General features: G+C 37.7%; 1 protein-coding gene across 1 annotated transcript in view; it reads left to right on the top strand.

Moving 5' to 3' along the window:
• Positions 1-21,005, top strand: part of TRIM24 (tripartite motif containing 24) — a 55,828-nt gene that overhangs the window by 7,720 nt on the left and 27,103 nt on the right. The window contains exons 2-3 of the mRNA XM_032207492.1: positions 14,554-14,672; positions 19,833-19,980. Of these exons, the coding sequence (XP_032063383.1) occupies positions 14,554-14,672; positions 19,833-19,980 (267 nt within the window). The remainder of the gene's footprint in view (positions 1-14,553; positions 14,673-19,832; positions 19,981-21,005) is intronic.

Below are 21,005 nucleotides of genomic sequence, written 5' to 3'. Positions count from 1 at the left end.
ACGTATAAAACGAAGACTGATTAATAAGTGAGTTCCCCGTGGCTACTCTTTTTAAAGTGTTGAGTTCCCCTTTCTGTTTAGTCCCTCAAGTAACTCTAGCACAATTTAAAAAATAATAATAAAGAAACAAAAACCCCCAAGGCTGTAGCTGAAATACCATTTGAATTAAAACGTTTACCTAATTTGAGAAGTGACCATGTATTTTTTCCCACTGAGCTGACACATCCATCTGTACTGTACATAGTCAAAAAAGGGACTATTTCTACAAAAATACTGACTTGGAAAAACCCTGTGTATTTTCTAGGATGTCTGCTTGCATTCAGAAAGCATGCAATGGACTTAAAAGTTCACTTTATGCATCTCATTCATTTCTAGGCATCTGTTATTGAGCCCCGCTACGTGGTTAAGGAGATGCAGAGCTGCAGTGTGAACGAGCCCAAGAGAAGTTCAGGTTCCACCACCACTGAACTTGGGACACCAGGGTGCTTGCAGCTGGCTGGGAGGCACTGCTGTCAGCTGTGCAGGGAAAGAGTAGGTGGGAAGAAAAAAGGGTGGAGAGCTTCAGCGCTCTGCTAGGGCTGGAGAATAAGACATTGTGAAGTGGGAGCAGGGTTCTAACTTTAAAGGCAAGGTACGGCGCCTTGCTGAAGCAGCCCAGTGCCAGCAGCCCCATTGCTGAAAATGAGTTGTGAGCGAGATTGGTCTGAACAGTACAAGTGTAAATTGAAGCTTTTTTTTTTTTTTTTTTTTTTTTTTTTCTTTTCAAGTGTGAACTCTGCTTTAAAATGAGTAAACTGCTTGCTGAAGTCATGTAGGAGTGTAAAGTACCTACCCTTCTAGTCAGTTGCTTTAAAGAGAAGTGGAAGTAGCTTTGAATGATCTTTGCATTCTGGAGAACTTCTGTGACTTGTGATGATTGTTTTCAAACAAAAGCTGAAATTCAGCTTTCAGATTCAAAATGATAAAATAGGGTAATGGACAACTGATCAGTCAGCTGCTGAGATAAAGACAGTCTGTTTAGCTGACAAGTATTGTGGGAAGAGCACAGAGCCGTGTTGTGATACATGGTGTCTAATAGCAAGGCCTCAGTAATGTATTGGCTAAATGCCCTGGGAGGGTTGGAACCCAGGAGGGAGGAAACTTCAGGGTTAGGTAAAGCTCTTTTGAGTGTTCATAGGCACAGTAATACCTTTGCTTAACCAGTTGGCTTTTAGCCCTCAGTAGTTTCGTTTCGTTCTTTAGGGGGTCTTTCATCATGCATTAGCAGCTATTGTTCTCACTCTTACTTGTGAACTGTTGGCTGTACCAACTACAAAGTGCTTGGCCTTCGTTACTTTTCTCTTTCCAGCAATGGGACTGTGAGGGTATAACCCACTAGATAGCACAATTTTTGAAATCCCCAAAATGCATTGGAATACTTCGCTTGGATAGTTGAAATAAATGTTAAAGGAACTTATCTCCTTTGAGAAGCTCTATTTAATTTTTCCTCAGTCTCTTCTCTAGGCAAGAACTCAGAGGTGGATGCTCATGAGCTCAGAGCTCATGCTTTAGATCTTGCCTGAGTAAGCGTTACCTCAAAATATAGATATTCATTCCTGGGATAAACACAGATGCAGGTTGCCTCTCACATTCTGCCTGAATGTGAGTCCAGAGATGCTAGGAGCTAGTTCTTCAAATGTTACAGTCCAAGTTGTTACACAGAGTGGTTACTCTGTTTCATCGGAAACAAAGAGCCTGGTGTTGTGGAATTGTCTTCAGAAGAGTATAGGAGGGTGTGTCATCTTCCCACATCTTCTAGCAACGAAGATTAGACAAAAAAAAAAAACAAAAAAAAAACACACAACAAAAACAATAAACACACTAGGAATAGGGAATTTTACATGTCTCAACTCTTATCCGTAGCGTAAGAATGACCTGCAAGAATTGCTTTCACCATTCAATAAATGACTCTGTTGTATATACTGCTGGAACTGTCACAATGTAAAATTGTGTGTATCCTGATGGACTGAGCTGATTCAGCCTAACATTGGGAAACAGCCTCTGTTGCCTTCTTCTACTTAGCGATAGCCTTATAAGTAGGGACAGATACAACTTAGACTCAAAGTCATGGTTTCCGGTAGCTCATGTCTTCTAGGTTATTACCACTCTTGCTTAAAGTCTGAACAGGGCCAAAGATCTCTTCTCGAAGTAATAATTCTAGCAATTGTTTTGGCAGCGTGGAGAAGACCTTATATTTGGGCATCCCAAGTGGCTTGAGCTTACTGTCTTCTTCCCTCCATTCCACCCTTTGTACAAGAGCTGAATGTACTCTGGATTCTTTAAGAAGCTAAATGCTAATCCTGCATCCTTTTAAAGTCCATTTAACAATGCTATTATTGTATTGTGTTCCAGCCTGATTGCATTTATTGTCTATTTTTTCTCTTTCCTGCTCCCAGTTCCATTGGGATGAGATCAGATTTAATAAGATTTTCTTTGGCTGCCTTTCCACTGGTGTAAATTATTGAGCAGTAAGGTATAGGTGCCATAGGCTGTAGGATGTCTGGCTTCAAATCTATAGCATAATAGCTGTTGCTCTACCTTGGAAAGTTTTTTTTTTTTTTTTTTTTTTTTTTTTTTCATTTGTCATTATACCTGCCAAGTAGGTTAAGGATCGCAATGCCATGGTGGAACTCTTATGAGTATTCCTTAAAAATGGAGTAGTTGTATATCATTCCCAAACTGTTTTTGAAGGCAGTGTCATGTTGTGTCATGTTTCTAGAACTTGATTATCTAAACTAATACGTGATCAGTTCTATCAGGTACTGTGTCACAGGAAGGTGGAAACAGATGAGGTGATTCTAAAGGACAGATAAATGGTATTTGTGAAGGCCAGTTATAGTAGAAGATTCATTTCCCTAAGCTGCATTTTAAGTACAGGGAGTATCCTGTTAAAAACAAAAACAAAATAAACAAACAAACAAAAACTTTGAAGGAGCTCTTCTCTTTTTTCTTTTTATTTGGGAAGCAGGGAAAACCCATAGGAAGGCTAGATTTCTTTAGTGAACACTAAACAGTGTCTAGTTGGTGTTTCAGTTCTGCAGACTACAGCAAGAGAGAACCCCAGGAGATATGAAATAGGATCACAAGCAGTATTCCTGCCTCTGAGATAACTCATGGCCTGTATTACCTAGGTCTACATTGACTCTGAAGGGAACTTTGTGTAAATCAGCACTAAGATGAATCCCACCCAATGTATTAAAATCTTGACAACACTGCAGAAGAGCTCTAGACCTCTTTCAAGTGTAAAGTTTAACTTTATGGAGTTGCTCTGGTATAGTGAATCTGTATTTTTTTCTGTGCTGCTATTATGAGCTGATTTTTCATAGATGCAAGAATTCTGCATGTGACATTTAAGATTTATTGTGATACAGCTTTTGAATATGGGAAGTAGTCAGACTGGAATAGGGAATCTTGAGGTTGTTTTGCTTTAATGAATTAAATAGCTTCAATTTTTAGTTTTTTGTTCCAATAGTAATGTCCTGAAGAGCACTTAGACCTGTCTGATGGAAATGACAGGAAGTAAAGTATCTTTTTTTTAAAGAATAATTATCCAGTGAAAATTCCCACCTTGATATTGTTTGTGCCTTTCATCGTCTCTGTCCCTTTGAACAGCCAGCTTGATTTAGAAAAAAAAATAAATAAAAAATTTAGAAATCCCTAGAAATCCTTAAAAGATTACTAGGTTAATAATGAAAGCACTTTTTTATGTAATAGCATTAATTTCAGCACAGATTAAAAGTGTACCTTTATGAGTACTCAGAATTTATTGATAAGTACATACTAAATCCTTCTTTCTCGCTGTTAGGGATCTACATCCTGGGCATAGTAAATGTGCTTCTTCATGTCACTGAAGAGACACTAATTAGCAGAAAGTCTAGAAATCTAAAATCCAGAACCTATTATTCTAAATTATCATGCTATTCCTATGTACTCCTGAGCATCTGTTCCCTGTTTATGCAATTTCTGGATGAAGTTGATGGGAGTCTTCCATTATATTTGTTACCTCATTGTAATCTGTTTTGAGTTGCTCTGAAGGACATACAAGGGAGAGGTGTTGATGACTTCTGAAACTTTGTCCTTGGGGAGAACTTCAAAACAAATGTCAGTGTAGCAGAATACAGATGGATGCAGCAAGCACTGCAATTAAGTTGATGGCTCTGCATATTGAAACTGAAGTGACTTTAACCAAGTTTTGTTTTGGAACTGCAGACTGCAGTTGGTTCAGATAACATATAAGAGATCTTCCATGTGCCTCTCAGTAGTGTTTTGCACTGGTAATTTGAAATCAGTTGCAGAAGCTGTAAAGCAAAGGTATGTGAAATAGGGTAGATGAGGGGTGAGGTTCAGCCATCCAAACTAGACTAACTTCTGCTGCTTTTGAATTTCTAGGGTCAGTGATATTCAAAAAAAAAAAAAAAGGACCAGCATACGTACTGCACAATCCACAGGAGACCTGTTTCCTTCTGGAATAGTAGCTGGAAGCTAGGCAGGATATCCTCCTCAAATTAAGTACATTTAGGCACCTGAAGCGCTGCTCCTGGAAAGCTAGCGGCCTGAAAATGGGGGCCAAAGAAGCTGGTCTCCCAAGTCGTGATAGATAGTTTCCCATTATTCAGTGGTGATGGAGAATGGGAGAAGACTAATGAAAGAAAGGATTGTAAGGGTGCATCTGAGCACTCAAAGAAGAGAGGAAGTAGGATGAGTTTGCCAAAGAACTTGAATTGTATTAGTGTTCCTGTTTTGGATGACATTTCTCATGAAATTCTCTGACTAAAGGCTGTTTACCTATTGTTGTTCCCAGTGCTGCTTCCAACTTGGATCCCTTAATATGCTCCAGATTCTTCAAAGTTATTTTTTAGACTTTTTTTTTTTTTACCTTCAAATCTGCTCAGAGTTGATGGGAACATTGTTATTTTTTTAGAACAGTAGTTCAGTTTGGGGGCTAAATGGAGGAGCTGGGAGCAACAATGAAAAGGTTCACGTGTTGGAGTATAGACTTCATCTTTTCAACAGAGAGTTAAAAGGAACCAATACCTTCAGTGAGTGTCTTCCAAAAGGGCTTTCATTTTTTAGGATCATGACTGGCTTCAGCTGCCCAAATGATCATCTGTTTATATACTTCTTATGTAACTGTAATTTTTGGTAATAGATGCATTGTAGTGCAGCTACTGAACCATCAGTCAGTAGTAGATGAGACATCTACAAGATAAAGATCAGACTATGAAATTTCTTTGTAAAAGCAAATGACTACTAGAAGTGTCATGCTCACAACTCCAATGTGGGATCTATTTCCTTACCAGAGTTTCTGGCAAAACAAATTTTTACCCCAATGTTTTTGTTTGTTTGTTTTAGGTAGTAATAACTGTATCCTAGCACTTTGCTCTTTAGGGAGAAAGGTTTCAATTTCCTTATTCAAGAAGCACATGGATATAATGGACTTGAGCACTGATGGGAACCTACAGTGTCTGCAAAATGGTATTTCAGTAGAATGTATATATCTGGACAGTATCAAAATCTCTTTCAAAACGTTAGTATTTATATTTTCAAGTTGCTGTGCTGCTCAGAGAAAACAATGCAAGAATGTCACTGAATTGTAAAAATCCTTGCATATTACTTCATATTGTATACTGAAATTCATTATAGATCTCCTAAATGTATGTTGGAAACACTTGACAATTTCAGGACTTGAAAGAATATATTTTAATTCTAATGAAAGAAATACTTGTCACAGCCAGCAATGAAAATTGGCATAATTGTCCACAGCTTCTGCATCATCATTTAAGCATGTCCATTGCAAGGCAGTGAGGTGTTTTTTATTCGTAATCTTGTACTTAAATATTGTCTGCCCCACGATAGCAGTATTTCCCTTTGTTACCATTATGGCACTTCTTATTATATTGTTGGAGGCAATACATTGGACAGCCTTGGATGTGGGTGTAAACTCTCCCTTCAGAATTTCCAAAGGTATTAAGAAGTGGTCATCAGCCCTTGCAAAATTTACAATTTGATGAAGTCTAGTATGTGTTATCCGAAATGTTTGAAGATTGGGCACGTACGGCAAAAACAATGAACCATTTCACAGAGCAGCTGAAATATTTTAATTCAGCTCTGCAGTGCTTTCCAAGAAAGTCAATGCACTGCAGCATAAAAACTGGCCTGTAACACTCTTCCAGAGGGGGGATTACAGATAGTAGTCTTTGTCTTTTTTTTCACCTGTTTACCTTTTAGAGGGTGGTAAATAAAGCATTTGGATTTTAATAAACTTATCTGCTCAATTTGTGGCTAGTATAAATGTTTATGGTTTGGCAGTACGTGCTGGTTTCCCCTGGAGATGTGCTTGCTGGTTGGTTTAACCTACCTCCCTTCCAGTAGCAGCAGCAGGCTGTCAGAACTAGACAGGAGCAGCTTTTTCTGGAACAAACTGGTTTGAAGAAGTTGCCAATTTTGCAGCACCCGTATTGGCTTAATGAGAAACGAGAGGAAAGCAGTAATTATTTTTAAAATCGATTCAGACTTTATTGCACATGGTACCATCTCTTGAATTAAGTTTTTTAAATGTTTGTTTTTAACAGAAAAACATGACCTGTGTAAATATATCCAGTTTACCCTCAATCCCATGCATTTTTAATGAAAAACCTTGCAAATATTAATGGTGTGTATCTACACAGCGAAAGAAGAAAACATTCCGTAGGTCATAATTGAAATGCCCTAATTTTCTGTGTAGCTGTGCTATAAATCTTGTAGCTGGCACTGTCTTCAGTCTCTAAAATACCTTCTCTTAATGTTAACTAGCCTGCACATTTGAAAAAAAAAAAACAATAAAATCTTAACCATGTGTGACTCACTACTAGTATTTTCTGTTCTGAGATCTTTATAGTTAAAATTTCAAACAAAACTTCTGTAAAAACTGAGGGAAAATTGCCTTATGCAAGCCTAATTAATTTATTCTGTAATGACTGTGTCATTTTAGGCAAGATTAGTTACCAGCTGCTTCCAAGTGCTCTATTTAATAAAGAGCTCCTTTTCACAAAACTTTTTTTTTTTTTTTTTGACTGATCTATGCTGAATAAAGAGAACTGTTAAGACCTCTTTTAGCAAACGCTTTGCATCTACAACCAGAAATACCGTTCTGGATCTACAGATGATTATCCAGTGCCTTTACTAAATTGGCTCTGAAACCTGTTCATTACAGTGAAGATACAAACAAGCTGAAACTGGGTCAGACCAGACCCCGTCTCCTCCTATTGTCTCAGAATGCTTCAGTAGTCTGGAATGTACTCCCAGGAAACTGAGAACTGAGTTGGAAATAATACAATGTATGCCTCAAATCCATTCTGCTGAGTGGCTTGAGATGGGTTCACTGTGGATGCAGTGGGTTGTGAAGAAGTGCAAGAATGTGCTGTGGTTTCCCTTCCACGTGTAAAATGTAGGCTAGCATTCCTCGAAGAGTCATATAGCACTGGGAGTCAGCAGCAAGTGAGAACTGTTGCACTGGAAACTAACCCTCTCGACACCCACTGATCGATCCACGTTGCATTCCCCAATCCATTTCACCACGTGGCAGCATAAATGTTGCTGGTGACACAAGAGGGGTTGGCATGGGGTGGAAATGAATGGGCAGCAGAGCCAGCGTTGTTACTTTTGTTAGCAATGTGGTGTCCAGGCCTGGTTCAAGCACAGTCTGAATCCAAGGTTCTGTGGTTGCTTCATTTTATATATGTGGATGCAACTGCTAAAAAGGGGTGGCCATGTCTTCCCTTTGGCTCTTCCATCTCAGGAGTCATGTTCTCTTGATTCAGCTCACCATAGAGCTGCATGAACTGTTCCTGGTGCAGAGGAGTAGATGGAAAATGTAGGATCCAATCATTTAATGCTGCTTTACCATCCTCATGATAACCATAATAGTGATTTTGGGACTTCTCCCAAGTTAAGTAAAATGCTTCCGCCTGCCTGAGTGTTCTGTGAATGCTTGTTTCGTTTTAAAAACAAAACAAAGCAACCCAAACTTACAGGATTATTTTGATAAAAATAAACCCTGACACTTGAGGACTTCATTCCTCTAAGCAAGAATAAACACGTTAAGTACACTTTTAAAATATCCCTGCACTAGTTTCATGGTAGACACAAGCAAATTGACACACTGAAAATAGTTACTCTCAAAGCTCAATGGACTGACTACCTTGCTTTAGGATTTCCCCTTGCTTACATCAGTGTAAAGAGACAAGGAGAATCAGTTTCAAGCCTTCCTTCCTTCTTGATAGACGGTGAATTTCTTTGGTTTGCTTTATACCTTTGACTGAAGATACTCGTGTGATAGCTGGTTGTTAAAGGAAAGCAAGCTATGCAATTCTTACTGGGTTTCTGAAATCAGAAAGCTATAACCCGTGTAAAATGGGACTGTGAAAGGTATTCTAATGCATTTTATCTTATTCCGTGCGGTGCTATCATTTTCGAAGGTTCAATAAGTGCTAAGACTACATAGGAACCTTAACTATTTTTAACCATACATGGCTTTTTTGTGCACTCTTTACCTCTCAAACATTTCTACTTGTCTTCTTCCTCATATCCACTAAACTTTACACTGCTTCAGGCCCAAACACACTGAAATTTCCAGTTACTTCACAGATGAATCCTATGGGTTTTTCTTGCTTCTATTTTCCCCTGTATTTGATGCTTTGTAATGGGCACTAAAGGGATGGAAGCAGTGGATTGCGTTTGATGTGAATAATACAGATAGCAGTTAGAACCAAAAAAAACCAAAACAGATTTCTTGTTACCACCAGAGGAAATTATATGATCTTCTGTGAAATGAGGTTTGGTAGGAGATAGCATTCCAGACTGGAAGAAAGGGTGGCAAATCTGTTGCAAACTGACTGAAGCTGCACATGAGGTTGGTAGAGAAACGTAGGGTTTGAAACAAACAGGTAATTGAGGGAGGGGGTAAGTCCAGTCAAAAATAAAATGATCCTGTCTGAAAGTCCCTGGCCAACTAGTCCTGTAACTGCTCTACTGCACTGTGGTCACCTCTGCTTGGATCCTCTCTGGTGTTTGTTGTCTTTAACCTGCTGGAGGTAGGTGAGCGATGGTGGGTGATGCTACTTGAGACGACGTTAGGAAAATGTGATGTCACCCTTGTGTAATTCCCCACCTCCGCGCACCTCAGGGAGTAGTAAGAAAGGTAGTTAGACCTCAGCATATTTCCTCCTCTAATACTAGATCTGGTTCTCAGAGGTTCCCTCTTTCTCTAGAGTATGGTGCAAGACTGGGCATCAGGAAAGGAAATGGCAATAAATATACCAAGTACCAACTTCTTATTTCTAGCAAGTTGTGATCTTAGCAAGTCTTCAGAGTATCTTCAGGAAGAAGAATTACTTTGCTGCTTACTAAAAATAATTTGCTCTTGGAAGCCTCCTGACTATATTGTACAATTCACTCACAAATATCTCAAAGCTCTTTAGATTGGGTCAAGAATGAGTTGAGCGTCAGAACTTTATGTGGAATTAAAGAGATTTTCCCCCTAATCCAAATTTAATCAGGATAAACAGTAGAGTTACACCATCAAGGAGTGTACTTAACCTGAACAGCATTCGCCAAAACGCCAAGTCGATTCTGATACTGTTTCTGATGCTGCTGCATTACAACTGCTCTGGCCATGTTTGTTTAAAGATACTCAGTGTGTTTTTTTTTTTTCTTCTATGGAAATACAGGATTTTGGCTGACTTGGTAATGTACCTGAAGAATATGTACTTAGTAACTGACAGTTGCAGAAATAGTATTTGGATTAGTGGAAGTTCGTGATATTATTCCATAGTGTTGTGTGTTAATAATATACTGTGCTGCAGCTTTCCAGACTGTGCTCTCTTTTGCCTTTATTCCTTTTATGGGAGGGCTGAATAAATAATAATAAATAATAGCAAAATAATTTGGGGATTTTTTTCTTCCCTTTAAAACAGTAAAGTAGTTCCTATTTTTATGGCATAGTATGCTTCTCCTAGTTTCAACAGAATTATTTTTCTTATCAATTTATATAAGGAAATCAACTGAATGGCTTTTAATATCCTACTACTCAGAATCTGAATCTACTTGAACAGAACATAGTATAATAGCTAGGCTTCCCAGCTCTGAAAGCACTAAAATAAATGGTGGCACAATTCAGGAAGCAAGTGTCTTGAAACAAGAGGAAGGAAGTGTTTGCAATAAAATAAAGCATGATTAGAAATCTATTGCATGATTACTTCCAAACCATAGTGCTAGGGGAAAAAAAAAAAAAAAAAAGAGATTCACTGTAGCACTAGGAGAGTGTCTTGCAGAGGGACTTGGTGGAGGAAATGTTAATTATTACAGAGGTTAATTTAGGAGTGGCATTCTATGTGTGCTTAAGGAACAGTTTAAAATGTAATTAAATGCTTACGGGAAAATGGTGTACTGATGAACATTAAGAGCAACTACATACATGGAATGTAGTAAGAAAATGCTGGGACTGTGTAAACCTGTCTTTCTATTGAATTTCGTGTTCCTGTAACTGATAAAACACAAATGGGAGTATCTGTGGAAAATATCATTGTCCTTTAGGTTGTTCAAAAAAGTTAGAGTTAATTGCTTGCTACAACACCTGTTGGCTTGTTAGTAAAAGGCTCGGATGTGTGCTCCTATGTTTGCGTCAGCCATCTGGCTTAATACTGTTCGTGAGTTATGGCTTTAAACAGCAAAAGAAATGAAACTCTTCTATCAAGTTTCTTAGTAGGCTGGGGAGAACAATAATCGTTCATGGGTGCAGTGTCCTGTTTTGTTACTGCTATCAGATTTAGAAGCGGATACCTGTCCATTCTGTGAATTAGGCTTTTGTACGTGAAAACTGGATGAGGAAAAAGGGGTTCAAAGCACGTGTCAAATTTCTTCATCAGATCACTGCTGTATATGCAAAATATTTTATCATAGAATAGAATCACAGAATGGATTGGGTTGGAAAGGACCTTTTACAGATCAACTACTTCCAACCCCATGCCATGGGGTTGCCCAAACCCTCATCCAACTTGGTCACAAGCACTTCCAGGGATGGGGCACCCAGAGTTTCTCTGGGCAACCTGTTCCAGTGCCTCACCACCCTATGAGTAAAGAATTTCTTCCTAATGTCTAAGCTAAATCTACTCTTTCTTAGTTTAAAACTGTTACCCCTTGTCCTATCATGATGCCTTTGTAAAAAGTTCTCCATCTTTTTTTGCATCTCATGAGTGGAGTGGAGGGAGAAAATTGCCTCCCTTGACCTGCTCGCCACACTGCTTTTGATGCAGCCCAGAATACAGTTGGCTTTCTGCACTGCAAGTACACATTGCTGTCTTGTGTCCGATTTTTAATCCACCAACACTGCCAAGTCCTGCTCTGCAGGGCTGCTCTCCGTCCATTCATCCCCCGGTCTGTACTGATGTTTGGGATTGCCCTGACCCAGATGCAGGGCCTTGCACTTGGCCCTGTTGAACTTCATGAGCTTCCTTCAGGGCATGTCCTCCATGAGCTGTAGGGTGGACCTCTCCTCCAGTGTGGTCCTCTCAGGGCTGCAGGGGAACAACCTGCTTCGCCATGGTCTTCTTCACAGGCTGCAGAGGAATCTTTGCTCTGGTGTTCGGAGCACGTCCTCCTCCCCTTCCTTCCACTGACCTTCCCCTGACCTTGGTGTCTGCAGGGTTCTTTCTCACGGTTTTTCTCCCTCCCCTTCCACAGCTGCTATGCAGTGCTTTTATTTTTTACCCTTTAAATATGTTATCACAGTGAAACTACCAGCTGACGGGCTAGACAGCATAAGGAACTCTAGAAAAACTTTTCACGAGGACTTTGACAGGTGTGGGCCACTTTCCTCATCTCTTTCTCCCATCTTAGTCTTGTATTTCTACTCAATCTCTTGAATTTACAGTTGGCAATATTCAATCGGTGAAAATGCAAATGAAACATTTGGTGTCGGTGCTAAAGTGCTTAGCAGGTATCTCTGTGTGCCAGAAAAGGACCACTGTTGTTATTCATCCTGTACAACAGAGTTAACTAAGTGCTCTGGTGTTGGTACTAACTCAAGTAGATAGCACGTTTTATAACTTCTCCCCTGTCTTCTCTGCTCCCCTGCTCTCACATTTTCAATTCAAGCTGATCTGTTTTGAAGGTTCCATATTTAATCTTCAGCTGTGGTTCTGGCCCCTTCCTATCCTTGAGCTGTTTCTCATGTTGCTGTAGCATAAGGAGCAGTTAGTCAGTACAAACTACAGTAGTAGTTTGGTCAGTGTAGCAAATCAGGAGGCTGAAGGTGAAGCTTGGGAGAACAGGAGAAATATACCCATGGCTAAATCAGTTTGCCAATCTGATTCTCTCCTCTACCCTGCTCCCAAACACATGCACAGACCCTCAGACACTTGCCAAGAGTCCTATGCTGTGTTGGGGTCAGGAAGGAGCAATGAGGGAACAGAGGGTGGATTGTACTAGGCACTGTAACAATGGGTTTTTGTGTTTTGTTTTGTTTTTTAAATCTTATTCAGCAAGGATGTAGCTTGTGTATTGTATTAGGAGATTTGTTCACTCTTGCCTATGGTAAATTGATTTGCTTAATAAAAGGAGAAATTCAGCATTTGGAGTTCTGTTAACTACCTGGCCTACCATAACTGGATTTCTTGATTATCCTTCATGATGATGGTGTTGAAAAAGTTACAAAAGTTTCAGCCCAAATATAGAATATGTATATCAAAGAAAACTGCATTGATACGTGTTGAAACAGACTGGCAAAATGGCAATTATAATAAAAATAGCCTTAGCATCGTAACCTTTCAGATGAAAATGAAATGCCTTGTACATAAGGAGAAAGCTGCTCGCTAAATTTCAGGAATGAAGAGCTAATCAAGTGAAACTAGTGGACTTCTAGAGTACCACTTTATAGTGAGTTGACCCATTACGTCTGACATGTTATTACAGTAACACTGTTGAAAAAGTTACCTGAATCTTGTGTGAAACACGGGCATTACTTTCTTCTTCAGAAAGTGAAACGTTTGTTTCTGCACTTCCTCATTTTACTGTAAAAGTGAAACAGGAACAAGATTGTGCCCAATGCCAATTTAATTAAATGTGCAAGAGCTGAATTACATAGTGGTGTTATTTTATTTTATTTTTGATTAAACAATGCCTTCAACCTTTGTTAAGGTCCTAAAATCGTGCTTCTCTTAAAATGGCAGGTGTAGATCTAGAATCTGTTTTGGTCTGGACTCTCATGACTGTTCTGCTCTAGGCTTTCCATGATGATTCCCACATCCTAAGTCATAGGATCACAGAATATCCTGACTTGGGAAGGGACCCACAAGGATCATAGAGTCCAACTCGTGGTTCAACACAGGACCACACAGAAATCACCCCATATGTCTGAGTGTTGTCCAAATCCTTCTTGAACTGCATCAGTTCAAGAAGTTCAGTCCAGTGCCCGACCACCCTCTGGGTGCAGACCCTTTCCCTAACCCCCAGCCTGACCCTCCCCTGTCCCAGCTCCATGCCGTTCCCTTGGGTCCCATCACTGTCCCCAGAGAGCAGAGCTCAGCGCCTGCCCCTCCACTCCCTTCTTGAGGAGGTGATTATTTCAGCCTTATTTAGTTTCCATTCTTTTCCTTTTGGTTGCAGTGACAGTGATGAGAAGATAATTTTCTCAAAGCAAGATGTTAATGCCAGCATTTAAGAATTTTTCTCAGAAAATAAACATGTCCTGGTGCTAATAAGACATTCTGTTGTCTTGGCATCTAGGAAAGGTGTCTCTTGTAAAAAATGTTTCTGCAGGTCTTCTCAATGTAGTTTACTCACTGTTGGGCCTCAGGTTTGGTGTGACTGTCCTTTTTTTATTTCCTCTTAAGGGAAAACTCTTAATTGTTTAATCCTTTGAGTTTTTGGTGTGTCAGCTCTTAGAGTGGTTCTTCAATTTGACTTGGAGAAGAGACGAGGGAGAGGACCTTGCTCACTTATTCTTATGTCTCTCTCTTTTCCTTGCTTTTTATGAAGGTAGTCATTATGTTAATACAGGTCTGTTTCTTCTCTATATTATTTCCCTTAACTTCAAATTTATTGCATTTCAGTTTTTCTCATTACATAGCTGGAAGTCAGTCATGTCACACTGCTGGTGTGTGTAAAACTGCTCGCTGTCACTAATGAATACTTCACATTAACGAATGTTTACTTTAATCCGTTCTATAACAACAAACTGTCAATGGGAATACATTCCCTTTAGAAGAAAATGAATTAATTTTCTAAAAGATTAAAGCAAACTGTATGTAGGAATGAAACACAGATGCTTGACCTTGGTTAAAAGACTATATCATTAGGGAATAACAGGTAAAATGTTCCGTCAGTGATGAATGAGAATTAGCTTCTTTTTACTCAGATGTTATTGATAGAAAAGCGTTAATACTGACTTTCAAAGTACTTATCCTTACAAGCTGTCTTTGAAGTTGTTTGATAAATCTTATGTTGTGCAAACATAATCAGATATTTTTTCCCCCCCAGTTGGTGTTATCCGCTGTCCAATTTGTGGTCAGGAATGTGCAGAGAGACACATCATAGATAACTTTTTTGTGAAGGATACCACTGAGGTTCCCAGTAGCACAGTAGAAAAATCAAATCAGGTAAGTGCATTAGCATGTAATCAAGTTAACACTTTTTGGATGTGTATGCATGTCCTTGGCTTCTTGCTGCATGGGCTTTTTGCTGTTCATATGCAGAAAAAGACTTGAAGTACTTAGTCATCACATGGAGTAGCTACCCTAGAAAATCGATTAAAATAAAGTATGTGTTAAGAAGAAGGTTCTAATTCTAAACTATTCTAATTCTAAACTATTTTTAACTATTAGTATGAAATTGCATTGTGATAATGGAAGCGATGTGTAAGAAATAGATTTTGAACAGGACACTTCCATCACTCTTTGCAGAGACCTGAAAGGCACTATGTCAAGAGATCCCCATGTGAACTAGAATCCGCTAGTAAAATCAACTTTATTTTTCTTATCTCAGCACAACGCAGCGATAAGTAGTATGCCTCATTTTTAGCTAATAAGATCTCTTTGCTCATAAACTTTTTATTAAACTCCAGGAACTTCTTGCAGATGATTCAGGTTCTTTTTACATTGCTGCATTCTTTGTAATAACAATACAAAAGGTTACCACATTAATGTGGTGTGCATTTTAAGCTAATCCCCTAACACTTGCATTGTGGCCTTTAAAAACTTGTATTTCGAAAATGTATTTCATTATTAAGGGAAATGTATCATTGGCTCTTGATGTAGTTTTTTGGGGGATGGCTTCTTAGAGATTGTGTAGTCTACTTGTTTCAAAGCTTAGCTGAAATTTGTGCTTACCTGTATGAATGGGTCTTAAGAACGAATGAAAATACCCAGTCAGGTTTGTGGTACTATGTCACTCACTGGTCATTAAAGGCCATTTGATCATCTCCAAGTAAGAGGACTTATGTCTCCAAAAAACATTTAACCATCTTCCAATTATAAGGCATTTTTCAACTCTGTTCAGTTTCAACTCTATTTCTGGGAAACTTAACTGAAACTGAAATTTAATTGGGAGTCTCTGGAAGTATGAGCAGTATGTCTATGTTCTCTTAATGTAGGATAGTTTGAAGGTTTTTTTTGTTTTTTTTTTTTTTTCATTTTGGTTGCAGTGTGGAAAGAGCAGTATTTTCAGAGATGGTTGTGAGTTTTAAGGTCTTCTGATACTCTACCAGTAAGACTGAAGAAAATTAATAGCCCCTGTTGCACTGAAAATTTGATCATGTTAACTTTCCAGTGACTTCAGTTAGGAAGAAAAGCAAGATAACAAATAACTTTGTTATGAAGAGGTAGTCCTGATTTTTTTTTTTTTTTTTTTTTTTTTTTTTTTTTTTTTTTTTTTTTTTTGAATCTGGGGCTTGTGCCATAACCTCTAGCTTGGTTATATAACAGGCTATGTAAGATACTTCTCTGGGGAGTAGTGAAAGATACTTCTTTGGGGAGTAGTGATAGATGTAGAATTGTTCTACCTGGTTTTAGTGGTAAAATAATGAATAGTGTTGTTCTCACCTTCCCCACATTAATTGAGACCTTTGTGTCTTGAATAAGGAACAGAAAGTTCAAGAAGGGTCCTTTGTATTTTTGAAGTTGATTGTAATCATGAAAAATGGGTATACTTTTGTGGGCCATGGGGTATCAAAAGCGTTTTTTGATGGAGTATCCAGCAAGCTTGGTGCTGTCAGGATAATTCAGGAACTTGTATGGTGCCAGATAGCCACCACATATTCTTCCAAAGAAGAACTACTATGCTATATATCATAAAGCTGTAGCTGTGGTGAAAACATCTTTGAAAGCCACTGGTCTAAGTGGATAATTGATTGAGGAAGAGTCACAACATGGCTGTGATGCACTTAAAAAAAGCTGTTGATGGGATTTTAGGGAATGTAGTATATGTTGCTCAGGGTTCATGCATTTGAGATGTCAGGATATGTATGGTTTGTATTTAGGGTTACATATGGCTGAGAAAGTCCCCAAAAGACGGTGCTGTCTGTGCTGATTTTGTGTGTACCAAGAAAGAGCTTTTGGCACCAATGCTTTTTTGGATCTAATAGAGGTTACTATTGCCTCTAATTTATACTGTAGTAATTAATACTTGGAATATTAGTTCACTGAATGTTTCTATGGTCTGCTTTCCTCTATTCTTTTGAAATTCAGAAACCTTTGGTTACTTAATTTCTTTGATATTCAAATTATGGCTAGTTAGATGAGTAGTGGCTAGGATGACAGCTCTGTTACCTCAACATGCCAATCTGTCTTTAAGTAAATAACAAGCTTTATAACAGAAAAAAATAGTGACCTACCTACAACATGCTGAGTAATTTTAGCTTTCATTATAATTGAATGAAGGCTGAATGAATGTTTCCCAGGGTTATAAATACTAAAATTAGTAACTGAATTAGACATAATTAGAAGGAAAACTCAATTAAAAATAAATCTGTCTAACCAGCATGAAGACTTACAGGTTAACTAGGGAGAGTTTTCTTTGAAATCACTAAAGGAGTGCTTGTGTGAGTCAAAAAAAAAAAAAAAAAAAAAAAAAAGATTTAGGTTTTGTAAGACTATAACAAATATTTTTTTTTTCTAATAACTAGGAGTTCTAGGAAAAGTCTAACCTTTATCTGAAAAGGGTTATTTTAAATAAGAAGTGGGTAAAAGCAAATCTAGTTTTCTACTTAGAATGTGTAACTATTTTGACAGCTTGAGTTATGATGTCTGTGAAGAACTTTAGAAATCTGTCTCAATTCCATTCCACTTGGTGGATTTGACAAGTATAAAGTTGTAATATATATATTTTTGGACCACAAAAGGAGGAGTTTCAGTTCATTTCACAGTACATGATTATTGGTTATTGAATCAGTCTTCATCTGTTTCTCACTATAGCAGGTCAAACCAGTTGGAAAACACTTTACTCATATAGAAAAAACAGCACAAAGATCTTGGAATCTGGAAAGAATGATTAATTCCTGAAATCCTTTGAGATCACATAAATGGCATGACATACCAAATTTATCTGCCTAAGTTAGTTAAAGGTGACCTGGAAAGGATGTAGTACATTTTTATTTTTTTTTTTTAATACTATTTGGTTTTCCACCATTTTGTTTTTGTTTTGCTTCTTTGACGTTAGAAATGCCTGAAAGATTTTTTTATTGTTTATTTGCTTATTTTGTTTTCACAGTTTTTTTCTAGTGAAAAAAAAAAGTCCAGTCTCTTACTCTGTAAATTTGCAAAAACACCTCTGAGAAATCGAGGGGCATAGCATGATAACACTTCTCTGGCAACAAGTTTTTAAAAACTTCTTGTCTTGCAGTGGTTCTCTACCGAGTAAGTAGTGCTGATGTAACTGATCGTTGGGCTACAGTGATGTAATGAATCAGGTTTTACACCACAGTCTTGCAAAAGGTTGCATTAGCACACTTAAGGAGGAGACAAGTGAAAAAGAAGGGAGAGAATTTCATTCATGGGATTTGCTGTCAGAGAAAATATAATATTGAATTAATGTCTAAGTGATACGCGCTTATTCTAAATGTTTTTTTCTTAAGGATTCAGCACTGCTGCATGAATACTCTTTTTCCAAAATGTTACTGAAATTACAACTTAACCAGGAAGTTGAAAATTTTACTTACTCTTTCATTCACTTCCTTTAACTGTTTTACTTCCATTTTTTGTAACTTTTTTTTTTTAATATATATCCTGTATTTGATATTTTTCCCTACACCCCTGATTTGGATAGGTCTAAGAGATAATGGAAAAAGCTTTTTCTAAAAAAAAAAAAAAGGTTTTAAAATACATTTTTCAGGCCTCTTTTTTGTAAAGAAACAGAAAAAGGGGCACAAGCCCAATTTTTTTTCCTTTGCAGGTCACCTTTAATGAAAATGAACTGCCTCAAACTCCAAGTGACAACAAGAGGGGTCTACAACCCTTGCGTTGTAACTTCATTTCTCAGAAGATATTTGCTTTGAGAGGCAACATGATCCAGAAGAATAAGCACAGCGCTGGGGATCTGGAACTCATATGTTCAAATTCCAGTCCTGTCAGTAACTTGCTATATGGCCTAAGGCAAGTCAGTTCACCTCTTTTGTGCTAATATTCCTTGTTTTCTTGAAGTTGCAAACTGGGACACAGTTCTAAGTATATGTTAGCTATCTGCATAGGATATAAATAGTTGCTTCTGCTTTAAGCTATATTTATCTTGTGGGGGTGCAGAAGGTGGAATGTTTTTTTTTTTTAATCCACCTGAAAACTAAACTAATATATAAATATTGTCCCTATTGCTCCTCTAGCATAATTCTGTTGGTGGGATCTGCAGGATGCAGTGATCTTCAGAGACCTTGAAGCTTTTGTTTGCAGCAGTGCTAAACATTGATAGAAATGGATGGTAGTTGTCTACATGTATCTGCATAAGCATGTTCATTATTGTTACCACCGAAAAGTCCCCTTAAAGATATGACTACATGCATATTGTAAAGGAGAACTTAAAATTTAAATAATATTATGAACATGTGAAGTGTTGGCCATTGTTCATAATTTTTAACCTGTTTTTCAAATGGTGGATCTGTAGGATATCTTTCTTACGGATATATTGATTGTGCACAGAGATGTTTTAGTCTGCTATCAGGTGTTTTTTCCTTCATTACCTTTTCCTAGATCTATTGGGTTTAGTCCAGAGGCCACAGTCGAAAACTATTATGCATTGTTTGAAAATCTATTCAAGGGTAGCTTTACTGATACGCTTAACTGGAATGCTGTCTTTAAGTGGTGATGCAGAGATTCTTGAGGAGAATCCTTCTGTTTAATACTGTATGTATTTCCAAAAACACTAAGTAGATGAACAGAAACTAAAATTAAAGCTTCCATGTGAACTGAGAGTCTTCTAAATTCAGAGCAGTGCTGACTGTGTACTGTCTTTACAATATGCTCTTGTGAAATATTTTCTATTTAGTAAACATCACATGTCACACAAAGTGTGCAGTGTCAGGTAGAAAGTAATGGTTGGATTTTTATCATGGCAAGTAAATGTTTTTGAGCAACACTAACAAAATGACCATTGTATTTGAGAAGTCACATTCAATTACAGTTATTTAGTTATTTATAGTGTTCCTGTACCTCAGGCGGTTTTCTGTTCTCATTTCACTGTTTTAGAACTATAAAAGTGCACTGAAGATATATGAACAATAGCTTGTATGTGTATTCCATGTATATTTTAATAGCTACCTCTTTTCTTCATGTCAGGTCTGCACAAGCTGTGAAGATAATGCAGAAGCTAATGGTTTTTGCGTGGAATGTGTGGAATGGTTGTGCAAGACCTGCATCAGAGCTCACCAGAGGGTTAAATTCACAAAGGATCATACTGTAAGACAGAAAGAGGAAGTGTCTCCAGGTAGCGCACTTGATTTATAATTTCCCAAAAGATGTGTGTCTGCATTAGAAAACTGAATTAAATCAACACTTTTCTTTTTAAAATTATAAATTTCAAAACTTCTATTCCTTAATCCACGTAAATATAAAAGGACAGATGCATTTTGATAGCCTCCCAGTCACTTACTTCAATTCTATCCTGAAGGCTGCAACTGTTTGAATTAGTTCTGGTGTTTCTTTGACTAGTCTCTAAGTGAATGTTTGATGTTTAATGAATGGTTGGAAATTGTCTAGACTTTACAGATCAACTGCAGAAAATACTTCTTTATATGGTTGTCTCCTCTAGATTTTCTAGAAGTCTAACAATAAGTTCATGTAACTAGTATACCACAGCAAAAGGAGCATTAATAAATTATATTTGTTTGGCACAGATAATAAAGGCATTTTGTTAGCAATAAAGTGTGCCAGAATTTACATTTTAGCTAAGTATATTCTAAATTTAAAATGTTTCGCTTTACAAATTAAAGTAGAAATATGTTATGAATTGAGGTTTTCCAAGTAGAATCTACAGTAATTCAGATTGGAGGGGTCCTTGGGAGGAAGTCATGTAGTCCAACCTCTTGCCTAAAGCAGTCAGCTGTGAGATCAGTTCAGGTTGCTCAGTGTTTATCCATTTGGGCCTTGAAAATCAACATGGATGGATGCAGTGTACAGCCTTTGAGAAATCTTCAGTGTTCTTATGGTGAATGCCTGATTCTTCTCATGTTGAAAAAGTCTGTACTTATACTGAGAACCTCTTTTGTTTCAGTTTATGCCCATTTTGTTTTGTCTCTAAGTGACAGCGTAGAACTTTTATAACTGTAACAGGATGCTGCCAAATGACTTAGCAGCTCTAATAAGACCACTGGATGAGTATGATTTATTTTGTAAATATGTATCTTATAAATTAAATATTATAAATAAATACATATATTTATTTTTAATTCCACAGCATCTAGTCCTGTGAATTTTATATATAATGTGGGTTATCATTTCTGTTATCTATTT

The sequence above is a fragment of the Aythya fuligula genome, chromosome 1 (assembly GCF_009819795.1).
Source record: "Aythya fuligula isolate bAytFul2 chromosome 1, bAytFul2.pri, whole genome shotgun sequence".
NCBI classification, from domain to species: Eukaryota; Metazoa; Chordata; class Aves; order Anseriformes; family Anatidae; genus Aythya; species Aythya fuligula.
The sequence above is the reverse complement of the archived record's forward strand: the minus strand, read 5'-3'. Positions and strand labels throughout refer to the sequence as shown.